The following is a 12,707-nucleotide window of genomic DNA, read 5'->3' as shown; positions in this document are numbered from 1 at the left end:
GGAAGCGGTGAAGTCGGGGCGGAGGGGCGCTGTTTTTTAAGCGCCAATGTTTTGGAAATAAGTTGTGTGTAAATAAAGAAAGCTTTACACAGGTTTTTAAATATACCGGTTGCCAGTGCTGCAGTGTTTTCTTGTTTTAATCAGTGACCGTAGAAATGAATATATGTTCATCCATTGCAGCGGAGTACAATTTCTCTTCACCTATAAAAAGAAAAAATGTAAAAACAAAATGATAAATGTTCTGATGGGAATTGAGGGGTTACCCTCATATGCTTGCAGGGAGGGTAAATATATACATTTATTGCAGTTTGAGGTTGCATTTAGCATCGTACACAGCATATTTATTGTCCATTTTTATGTCAATGTGCAGCTCTTTCTCCAACCCCTCACCTGCTGGTGTCACCCTACAGCCTCGCCAGCCTCTGGCAGGAAGTCGGCACCCTCCCTCAGCAGAAACGGCAGTCCCTCCGGCAGCCCCAAAATGGGTGTGGTGGGCGCCCGCAGGCAGGGCCGCCTGCGCCTCCCCCAGCTGGGCGGCCGCCACCGCCTCTACAACAGCAAAGAGAACTTAGACTCGAAGGAGGGGACAGGCGAGCCACGGGACGAAGCGACGGCAGCTACAGAGTTGTCGGGCAGCGTGGAGGCCTCCAGCAGCCACTGTGATGTAATCTTGTTGAATGGAGGGGGCGCAGACAACACACAGAGCAACGAGCTGACGTCCGACTTCAGCGCTGAGCACGAAACCTCCCTGCTGCAGCACAGCAACCACAGCTGTCTGGAAGACATTTACAACCTCTATGCAATATCAGTAAGTGATTTTGAGGTCCGTCTTTGGCGAGATCACTGAATATTCGCTATTATATATGAATATACACACAATAAGCTCTATAAGCTCTAAAAATACTAAAATGTGCGTAATCGAGGCTTTAACTCTTGCAATAATTTTAAAGGATAAGTTCTCTACTTTTCAACCCTTCGTCCACACTTAACTATTGAGAAACGTACGGCAGGCTCTTACAGTGCTTAAAGAGTTTATCTCTTTAAGATAAACATTAACTGAAAGTTTATTCTGAATCACTGAAACAATTACGGCCACTCCTTTTCTAATTTGCAGCCAAGCATCAAAGTTCCATGGCCACCTTTTGCAATAGTCCGTTTTCTTCTTTTTCTTCTGTTGTGGATATTCATGTCTGGCGGATATAGACTCTATCTTCTATCCACACAGCAAATGTGGTGGCCCTGTGACCTTTCTTCTAGTGCCACCGTCAGACAAATGTTTTGATTTTCAAATGAGAAGAGGAAGAGGCCACGTGCCGTGATTACTGTTAAACTTTCGTTGATTTGAATTACGTTTTGTCAAACATGTAGTTGTCTGATGTTTCTGTGTTTGTTTTTTTAAGTACATGTTTTGTTTCTATGTTTATTTGTCTCACCCATGGTGATTCTCCCCCTCTTGGAGAAGTAATGATGATAAGTTGTTTATAGATCAAACCATGATAAGATCATTCTCAAAAGCGGGGAGTTGGTGGCAGTCATGTATAACAGCAATGCTGTGCTTGTCATTCCACAGGTCATCCAAAAGACAGTTATTGCAAGCAGTTCTTTGATGAATAATAAAGAGTGGCTTTGCAGGTTGAGAATTTGAGCCCCACTTGCAGATTAACTCTGTCTTGGATATATACAAATACCCCTGTGTTATATGTCAAGCCTGCTGACAGCACAGATTAAAAAAAGGGAGTGATGCATTATTCATAAACACTACTGTATGTCCTATTTGCAAAAAAAAAACTATACAATTGTGACATGAATGAGGCCTGTAACGTTGGAGTCACTTGACCAAGGTGGCACTTCTTTCCACAAAAAAAAAAGTTTTCAATCAGGTGAATTCTTCATACTGTTACCGTCAACTGTCATACTGGCTGCCAGTTGAATTTCATGAAAAACACATAAACAATAGGTAATGTGTTTCTAATGAACCATCTGTCTGATTTGCCAAACTTGTTCTTATTTATATTATCCCATCTCCTCCTCCCCCAGTGCCATTCAGGAATCATGGGAGGAGGCCACTACGTGACCTACGCCAAAAACCCCAAGGAGAAATGGTACTGTTATAACGACAGCAGCTGTAAGGTAAGCACTCTTCCATTTTCCACTTTCCATTCCAAGGCCTCACACACTGTAACAGCCGCTTCCGCCCTTTCCACCTTTACCATAACGACGTTGGGATCTCTCACCTTCTAGGAAGTGCACTCTGGGGAAATTGACACAGACTCAGCCTACATCCTCTTCTACGAACAGCAAGGAGTGGACTACTCCCAGTTCCTGCCAAAGACCGACGGCAAGAAGATGGCCGACACCAGTAGCATGGACGAAGACTTTGAGTCGGACTACAAAAAGTACTGCGTGCTCCAGTGATCGCACACCCGTCGTCTTCCCGTCAAACTGCGAGCATTTGGGAGAACAATCACAGACTTGGCAACAAATCTAAAATCTACAGTATATATGGCCATGGGATAATGGTGCATTTTCTGTATGGGGGGGGGGGGGGGGTCACAGCACTTTCTACACTTGAGTGATTGGATGAAAACAATGCGAATTTGTGCGCAGTTTGCCAAGAGAACATTTTTAGCCCCCAGTGAAAGCACTAAACTGGTGCACTTTACTGAGCCCGATGATACAGCGCATCCCGGACAAGGATCAAGAAGTAATTGTAACGTATACCCGCATTACGTAAAAACGCATCTCCGAATGTATGTCAGCGTGGCCAACATAATGAACTGATGTTGATTCCTTGTTGTGAGTTAAACACTTGGGGGGGCAGGCACATAGGACGTACTTTCAGTCGTCAAAAATGAATCCGTGGAACAATGACTTCCAGAAGGAGAAAAGAAAAAAAGAAGCTGTCTGTCATCGAGGAGCTGTACTGGATATTGTAACGAGCTTTGCGTTTTGAGAAGGGTTCTCTGAAGGGTTTTGATCCGTGCTCCTCCATAGCTAGCGCTGTCGCTAGGACAAAAATCATGTGCTACCTCATCAATTTCGTGCAGTCCATTAGCCGTCCGCGTCCTTGTAGAGGTTCTCAACAGTATTAAAAAAACGCCTTTTCTGTAGCGTTGTTGATCCATGCTTCCTATTTTTGGGGTTCATGGTACATATACCTATTTAAAAATAAATCCACAAACACTGGACCCAGCAAATCAACATAACCAAAGTTGTGCTCATGAATTATGCCTAATAGATAGATTTTTTTTCTTCAACTCATCCTGTAGTTGCCAACACTGTTCTGTGCAATTCGCCAGTGTCTACTCCACACAAACTCCTACAAATGATAGCCTAGGTGTACGTTTATTTTGAAACTCTAGAGCATGGGACTGGGCCACGTGATTTGCCAAGGGCCGTTTACGATGGCATTAATCTCTCACTCTCTGGTTTCCAAAATTACAATAATTCTTGTTCCAAGACAACGCTTCCAATGGCCGGGACCTTCAAACCCTTTGCGTTTCTAGACCCTTGCACATCAAGAATGTTCGACTAGTCTTCACATAACAGCCGGTTTAATTCAGTTGGTTCTTTTTATAATAGGCGGCTGCTGTTAAGGGCCTGGGTTGTTTAGTGATTTTGGGGTTTTAAATGTGTTCTGCTGTGTGCCGCCAAGCCGCTGGGTGAATGAGTCGCTTGCCAAAGCCTTGACGTCAACACCCAGTTCAGTTCTCTGTGCAGTAAACCTTTTTTGAAAGGTTGCAAGGACAATTCCAATTTACTTTTTCTCCTCAACAGTCATGAATGACTTGACTAGATAGAATCAGAAACTACAACTTCCCTGTGAAATTAGAACCCAAAACGTCCCAACAGCAAATAGACAGATGCTGTTATCTGTTCCTGTACCAGTTTGAGACATTCAAACTGTTTTCCCTCGTATCCTGATACTTTTTCGAAATGGATTGTTTTCGAACTATTACATCTAAACGTTATTACCCTGTTTGTCCAAAGAGGGCGCACTAACCGGCCGTGTATTGGATTTTTTAAATGCACTTTCCTTCACTTAACAGCATTTTTATTTTTATTTTGCCATTCAGACTTTCCATCTGCCACATAGAGCCCCAAACCTGAACAAAGCCATTTTAGCGATTTATTGTTTTTTTTATTTTTTATTATTATTTAGTCTCATCACTGTGAACAGAAAAACAGCGCAACATTGACATTAGCGGCCATTAAAAACCTTAATATAACCGTGCTAACACTTTCGGCACTACTACACCCAAAAGTTGTAAATGATGTCCCGCAGTATAAAAAAAAAGAAAATAGATGAGAAAGTACATTGCGTGACTCATAGGGTTTTTTTGAATTTGAGAAACCAACGTTAGATACACTTGGGATTTTTTTTAAGGTGAAGTAACTGTCAAACAAGGTATTTAACAGTGAATTTGCCCCATAATTGTTGTTGATTTTATTTTTATTTTGCACAGACATGGGCACGGTTGAATTACTTCAAGTTGGGGGTTTAATTTGCAGGACAATATTTCTCGCTCTGGGAATCATCCTTCCTAATGAACACAGTTCGATTTACGCCTCAGTTTGACATCCACTGAAAACACTCATTTGAAATCCCGCAAAGTGCAGGGATGTTATTTGACACGAAGATAACTGAGAGCATTGACAGGCAGTGCGATCTACTACTGAACTGTCTGTCCTTTGTTTGTAGCCTCTTTTTATTTAAGATAATTTCCATTGCTTATAGATGTGTTAATTTAAAGATTTGTTTTTGTAAGGTGTTGTTGAAAGAAAGTGACATTGCACTGACATTGAATATGTACATACGTGTTTGTAAATTAGCCAATAAAAAATGTAAAAAAAAAAAAAAAAAAACTTATGTATTTGAATATGACCTGTACAAAATACTGTACTTGTAGTTGTATATGGAGTGATACCGTTGATCTGTAATGAATATACAAGCAACAAATTAAATTCTGCTGAGGAAATTAAAGTCATCGGCTAATGTGGATGTTTCTTTTTGTTGTCTTTTTTCTTTTGCACAAATGTTTTTTTTTGCCTTGAAGATAGTGTTCAAATGATGCCTGGTCTGGTCTTGCAGTAAAGTTATCAGACTCATCAAATTTTCCTCTTAACCCTAAAGCGCACTTCACGCTGAATACGACAAGAACAAACCGGAAGCCCATTCATTCCAATGGGTATTCCGCACACGGAATTATTGGAACTGGGCTTAGAACTAAGTAAATAAGTCACTTACAGTGGGGCAAAAAAGTATTTAGTCAGCCACCAATTGTGCAAGTTCTCCCACTTAAAAAGATGAGAGAGGCCTGTAATTTTCATCATAGGTACACTTCGACTATAAGAGACAGAATGGGGGGAAAGAATCCAGGAAATCACATTGTAGGATTTTTAATGAATTAATTGGTAAATTCCTCGGTAAAATAAGTATTTGGTCACCTACAAACAAGCAAGATTTCTGGCTTTCACAGACCTGTAACTTTTTCTTTAAGAGGCTCCTCTGTCCTCCACTCGTTACCTGTATTAATGGCACCTGTTTGAACTCGTTGTCAGTATAAAAGACACCTGTCCACAACCTCAAACAGTCACACTCCAAACTCCACTATGGCCAAGACCAAAGAGCTGTCAAAGGACACCAGAAACAAAATTGTAGACCTGCACCAGGCTGGGAAGACTGAATCTGCAATAGGTGAGCAGCTTGTTGTGAAGAAATCAACTGTGGGAGCAATTATTAGAAAATGGAAGACATACAAGACCACTGATAATCTCCCTCGATCTGGGGCTCCATGCAAGATCTCACCCCGTGGGGTCAAAATGATCACAAGAACGGTGAGCAAACATCCCAGAACCACACGGGGGGACCTAGTGAATGACCTGCAGAGAGCTGGGACCAAAGTAACAAAGGCTACCATCAGTAACACACTACGCCGCCAGGGACTCAAATCCTGCAGTGCCAGACGTGTCCCCCTGCTTAAGCCAGTACATGTCCAGGCCCGTCTGAAGTTTGCTAGAGAGCATTTGGATGATCCAGAAGAGGATTGGGAGAATGTCATATGGTCAGATGAAACCAAAATAGAACTTTTTGGTAAAAACTCAACTTGTCGTGTTTGGAGGAGAAAGAAAGCTGAGTTGCATCCAAAGAACACCATACCTACTGTGAAGCATGGGGATGGAAACATCATGCTTTGGAGCTGTTTTTCTGCAAAGGGACCAGGACAACTGATCCGTGTAAAGGAAAGAATGAATGGGGCCATGTATCGTGAGATTTTGAGTGAAAACCTCCTTCCATCAGCAAGGGCATTGAAGATGAAACGTGGCTGGGTCTTTCAGCATAACAATGATCTCAAACACACCGCCCGGGCAACGAAGGAGTGGCTTCGTAAGAAGCATTTCAAGGTCTTGGAATGGCCTAGCCAGTCTCCAGATCTCAACCCCATAGAAAATCTTTGGAGGGAGTTGAAAGTCCATGTTGCCCAGCGACAGCCCTGAAACATCACTGCTCTACAGGAGATCTGCATGGAGGAATGGGCCAAATACCAGCAACAGTGTGTGAAAACCTTGTGAAGACTTACAGAAAACGTTTGACCTCTGTCATTGCAAACAAAGGGTATATAACAAAGTATTGAGATGAACTTTTGTTATTGACCAAATACTTATTTTCCACCATAATTTGCAAATAAATTATTTAAAAATCAGACAATGTGATTTTCTGGATTTTTTGTTTTCTCATTTTGTCTCTCATAGTCGACATGTACCTATGATGAAAATAACAGGCCTCTCTCATCTTTTTAAGTGGGAGAACTTGCACAATTGGTGGCTGACTAAATACTTTTTTGCCCCACTGTATATGAAATAATGACTTTGTTAGCTTTAACCTTGAATGCCACCACATACACTATCAATAAATCTTTTTATAAAAGTGAATTATGTGCATTTATTTGTTTTCACTTTGTAAACACTACAGTATGTAAGGTGAGCTTTTAACTCATTCATGGAAAATGGTATGCATATCATAGGTAATAGGTGAACGCTGAGAGCTGCAGGAAACAAATGGGGCAGAGTGGACTTGGGTCTCATGTAATTAGATCTCTGTGGTTTTACTTCATTTCGAACTTGAGTTTTTACTATGCCTTAAGCTGTCTACAGACAGCTCCACTGAATCAAGCTGAAAGCTCCTTTAAACCGACCAAACCTCAACTTGGCCCTGACAGGCTGTGATTGAGCCACTCGGTCACCCATCATATGGCCCCACCCCGCAGTATATATACTGGGTCACTGCCTGTCATACTTCCTTATTGCTTATTCAGCCCTCCACTGTAAGAAGCAAGCGCTCCTTTCGGAAATTAAGGAGGAGAAAAATTATGTCGCCCGCAGACTTGAAGACATGCGGCTGCGGCGTGCACATGATCCTCACGTGTCTGCCTCATGATGGCTAAAGGTGCCACGCAGGACACAGGGCATGTGATGGGGTTTTCAGTGGTGATGCAGCGCCACCTCTGGCTCAACCTATCTTAGATTTCTGAGAAGGAAAACACCAGGCTTCATGCTCCGGTGAAGGTGTTGGGCCTCTTCAGGCCTTTTGTGGACTCCATGACCCACAAGTTTGAGTGGCAGCAGGAAGAGTAGAAGGCATTGAGGAGCTTCATGCCACCACTGACCTGCCGCAAGCCCCGGCTCATCACTGGAGCAGTCAGGATCCAGACGGCCTCCAAGATCGTCGCAGGCTCAGAGCAGACCAGCTCTGGTCCAGCCAGCCGTCGCAGGCTTCGGTGGTGAGGGGCAGGATAGCAGGATTTCTGGGGAACAAGCTGTAAAAAAATGTGAGATTTCCCCATCACCAATGCCCTGATTAGCCCTATTGCACCTGTTCCCATATAGATTTCACTTACCACACAAATCTACACTGCCACCAAATGGTAAACTTGATATAGGGTACAAATTATAAACAGACATAACTAATGGCTCCTACACACCGGGCCCCTAATTGTTAAGGGATGAACAATTACATTAAAGAAATAAGGAGTCGTAAAAAGTGATCTTCCTCTGTTGTCTTTCTTCTTCCTTCTCTGAGTGAGGGGTTACTAACACAGGACTCAACATTGGGTAATGACCTTGAGACTGCTTCTTGAAGCAGAAAATGCTTGGATATGGGCTGCTACAACTGCCCAGTCCTTTCTTGTCTGGGTAAGTCTTTGGCAGGCTTCCCATGATCCATGACAACGACAATGACCCGTCATGAAACTTCTTCCTTTGTCCTTCCTGCAGTAGTGACAAGTACTCCCTTGTCCACCTCTTCCAGAACAGATCTAACAGGTACTGAACCTGTCTCCATTGTAAAGATCACTTTCTTGAAAGAGTCCAGGGACAGGAATAGGTTTCCCTTTGAGTAAAAGGATATGATTTGGAGTGAAAGCTTCCAAGTCATTGACATCATCAGAAACCTTGGTTTTAAGGCGGTCATTGAGAATGGCGTCTACTTCACACAGGATGGTATGAGGGCTTTCATCATCTCAAGATTGTTCTTGTAGAACAGAAAACAAGACCTTTCTGACCATTCTGATGAGTCGCTCCAAGACACCGCAGTGGGGGGACCACAGCAAGATTCAAAGTGCTCTCCTGCAAGAAGGCCCTTTTTGAATCTTGCTGTGGTCTATGGCAGCTAAGGCTTCTCTTAACTTTCGCTCTGTTCCAACAAAGTTTGTGCCATTGTCTGAACTCAAACGACACACTTGGCCTCTGTGACACATGAACATTTAGTCATTTAGCAGACGCTTTTATCCAAAGCGACTTACAATTGTTCAAACACAGACGGACGCAGCCATCAGGAGCAATTAGGGGTTAGGTGTCTTGCTCAAGGACCCTACAGCATGCTAGCAGGAGGAGCCTGGGATCGAACCAGAAACCTTTAGATCACTAGACCACCAGCTCTACCGCCTGAGCTACCATCCCCATGAAGCTTCTTATGACATTAATACAGAAGTCGGTATTCAGAGAGGAGGCAATCTTTAAATGTACGGCTCTGCTAGCCATGCAGGTAAAAATTACTCCATACCTTTTGATAAAAGCACGCCCTCTTCACCTCTAGACTAATTATTTATTTTGGCATGTCGGCCATTTTCTGTTCACTTGGCTGTCCTCGATACAGTCGGCAGACCACACAGTCAGTTATTGATGTACTTTAGCATGGTCTGACTGTCAGTCTAGAAGCATGACTCCTCCAACTGAAGTGATAATTCCTTCCTCAGCATTTTGTTGACTTTAGTCTTGTCTTGACTCAAGACAAGGAATTGTCTTTTTTTAAGGCACGACTCTGGCTTTGCCCAACATGAAGGCAAGATGTACCTTCCGATCCTGGTTCTCCAGCCACAGGTAGGTCATTGTGCTGTAACCGTGGTCGCTAGCATCTGCAAAGTAATGCAACTGTGACGTATGGGTCCTCTGAAGTCTGTCGGCTTGATGCAAGTTCAAGTTCAAGAGATTATTTGTCACATACATAAACATAAAGTCATACATATACAGTGGGGCAAAAAAGTATTTAGTCAGCCACCAATTGTGCAAGTTCTCCCACTTAAAAAGATGAGAGAGGCCTGCAATTTTCATCATATGTACACTTCGACTATGAGAGACAGAATGGGGGGAAAGAATCCAGGAAATCACATTGTAGGATTTTTAATGAATTAATTGGTAAATTCCTCGGTAAAATAAGTATTTGGTCACCTACAAACAAGCAAGATTTCTGGCTTTCACAGACCTGTAACTTTTTCTTTAAGAGGCTCCTCTGTCCTCCACTCGTTACCTGTATTAATGGCACATGTTTGAACTCGTTGTCAGTATAAAAGACACCTGTCCACAACCTCAAACAGTCACACTCCAAACTCCACTATGGCCAAGACCAAAGAGCTGTCAAAGGACACCAGAAAAAAAATTGTATACCTGCACCAGGCTGGGGAGACTGAATCTGCAATAGGTAAGCAGCTTGTTGTGAAGAAATCAACTGTGGGAGTAATTATTAGAAAATGGAAGACATACAAGACCACTGATAATCTCCCTCGATCTGGGGCTCCACGCAAGATCTCACCCCGTGGGGTCAAAATGATCACAAGAATGGTGAGCAAACATCCCAGAACCACACGGGGGGACCTAGTGAATGACCTGCAGAGAGCTGGGACCAAAGTAACGAAGGCTACCATCAGTAACACACTACGCCGCCAGGGACTCAAATCCTGCAGTGCCAGACGTGTCCCCCTGCTTAAGCCAGTACATGTCCAGGCCCGTCTGAAGTTTGCTAGAGAGCATTTGGATGATCCAGAAGAGGATTGGGAGAATGTCATATGGTCAGATGAAACCAAAATAGAACTTTTTGGTAAAAACTCAACTTGTCGTGTTTGGAGGAGAAAGAAAGCTGAGTTGCAGCCAAAGAACACCATACCTACTGTGAAGCATGGGGGTGGAAACATCATGCTTTGGGGCTGTTTTTCTGCAAAGGGACCAGGACGACTGATCCGTGTAAAGGAAAGAATGAATGGGGCCATGTATTGTGAGATTTTGAGTGAAAACCTCCTTCCATCAGCAAGGGCATTGAAGAAGAAACGTGGCTGGGTCTTTCAGCATGACAATGATCCCAAACACACTGCCCGGGCAACGAAGGAGTGGCTTCGTAAGAAGCATTTCAAGGTCCTGGAGTGGCCTAGCCAGTCTCCAGATCTCAACCCCATAGAAAATCTTTGGATGGAGTTGAAAGTCCAGGTGGCCCAGCGACAGCCCCAAAACATCACTGCTCTACAGGAGATCTGCATGGAGGAATGGGCCAAAATACCAGCAACAGTGTGTGAAAATCTTGTGAAGACTTACAGAAAACGTTTGATCTCTGTCATTGCAAACAAAGGGTATATAACAAAGTATTGAGATGAACTTTTGTTATTGACCAAATACTTATTTTCCACCATAATTTGCAAATAAATTCTTTTAAAAATCAGACAATGTGATTTTCTGGATTTTTTTTTTCATTTTGTCTCTCATATTGAGGTATACCTATGATGAAAATAAGAGGCCTCTCTCATCTTTTTAAGTGGGAGAACTTGCACAATTGGTGGCTGACTAAATACTTTGTTTGCCCCACTGTATGCAGTGAAATGTCATCACACCCGGTGATTACGCACAATAAGCTCTATAAGCTCTAAAAATACAAAAATGTGCCTAATCGACAAAGGCGCTTGCGCAGCAGTGGTCCACGTTAAGTTCTGGCACCTTTTCCAGGTCCAGCAGCCATCCTGTCCATTTCTGTGAGAATGTCTGATGTATAGGGTCACCCCAGGACATGCTTTTTCGACCCATTTCCTGCAACAGCGTTGTGGTAACAAGATAAATGGTGATAAGAATCCTAATGGGTCGTAGATGGAACTGATGATTGAAAGAATTGCACGTCTGTTGTGTGGTCACTTTTCCACTGCAGGCTTGAATGTGAAGGTGTCACTTTCGGCGCACCAATTCAATCCATGGTAGGTTGTCTTCCAAGTGAAGCTGTCTGGGTGTTTTGGATCGCTTTCCTTCAGGAACAGATGAGAATACAGCCTGTGTATTAACAGCCTGTGTATTAACAGACAGTCCATAATCCAATTAACAGACTGTTAATTGTCCACTGAAATACCCTCTTTGAGCATATGTTGGCAAGGTCCACTACCAACTGCATTGTTTCTTCGTCTGTGGGCAAAGATTTCAGACAATTTTCCACATAAAAGTTGTTGTACATGGTGTCAGTCACTTCCACCTTGAAGTCAACCATATTGTCCACTGCAGTCCTCCTCAAAGCCTAGTTGGCAGAGTTCAGTGATGAAACTGCTTCAAAGATGTGTGCCATCATTCTATGTCCACTGGACTCTGACCTGTGTTATATGGGCCACCACAAAAAGCTAAGGAAATCCATGTGCTTTTGACACCTTTACTTGGTGGAACATAACCTGGACGTCGGTCATCAGAGAACGTTCTCTAAATCTTGTTAGGACACCGAAAAGATAGTTGGTGAGGCCAGGACCATGCAAAAGTTGACCTTTTAAGGAGGTATCTTTAAACCAGGGCTCCAGACTGGGACCATTTTTGGAGACGGTGCTGCTAAGTTTTATAACTAGGAGCACCAGCGCATAAATATGCCAACAGTTTTTTTTTTGTGTTTGTTTGTTTTTTTTCAATCATAATCATTTATCGGGTGAAACACTTAGGAGGGAGCAAGAATTAGTGTGTGTGAGCGAGAGATCCAAGATCCAAGAACCAAGAGGTTATTTGTCACATACCTAAACATACGGTTATACATATATGCTGTGAAATGGCATGACACCCGGTGATTAAGCTCTATACGCTCCGAGAGTGAGATGGAGAGCTGCTCGCAGTGTCCACAATAACACTGAACGCCACATAGGGCTGACCCCTCAAAGTCGATGAATCAGTTGGAAACCACTCTCAAGGGTTCCTTTTTTAGGTGGTACACACGTGATGAGGGTGATACCGCATACTTCCATCTTTGCAGTCCAACTGGTCTTGAGGCAACCCCTCTGCGTATCCACTATCAATCATCTCAGTGAGAAATACTGTATTGGTAGGTCTTATTCCTTTCAAACTTTCTTTTGAGACTTTGAATGCGCTGTTCAACTATGCACCGGTTGTTGTGATGTCATCAACATTGAAGGTTAAGTCCAAGCCGCTAT

At 43.1% G+C, this 12,707-nt stretch overlaps 1 protein-coding gene across 1 annotated transcript in view; it reads left to right on the top strand.

Annotated features, from left to right (window-relative positions):
- The window catches only part of usp32 (ubiquitin specific peptidase 32), a gene marked incomplete at its 5' end in the record, with an annotated part of 99,278 nt that extends 96,816 nt beyond the window's left edge, over nucleotides 1-2,462 (top strand). Inside the window, 3 exons of the mRNA XM_080006770.1 lie at nucleotides 411-808; nucleotides 2,038-2,130; nucleotides 2,242-2,462. Of these exons, the coding sequence (XP_079862896.1) occupies nucleotides 411-808; nucleotides 2,038-2,130; nucleotides 2,242-2,415 (665 nt within the window). The 3' untranslated portion in view covers nucleotides 2,416-2,462. The remainder of the gene's footprint in view (nucleotides 1-410; nucleotides 809-2,037; nucleotides 2,131-2,241) is intronic.
- Nucleotides 2,463-12,707: the final 10,245 nt, after the last annotated feature.

This window comes from Zeus faber (assembly GCF_960531495.2).
Source record: "Zeus faber genome assembly, chromosome: 9".
Lineage (NCBI taxonomy): Eukaryota > Metazoa > Chordata > Actinopteri > Zeiformes > Zeidae > Zeus > Zeus faber.
This window is presented reverse-complemented; position numbering and strand designations above follow the sequence as displayed.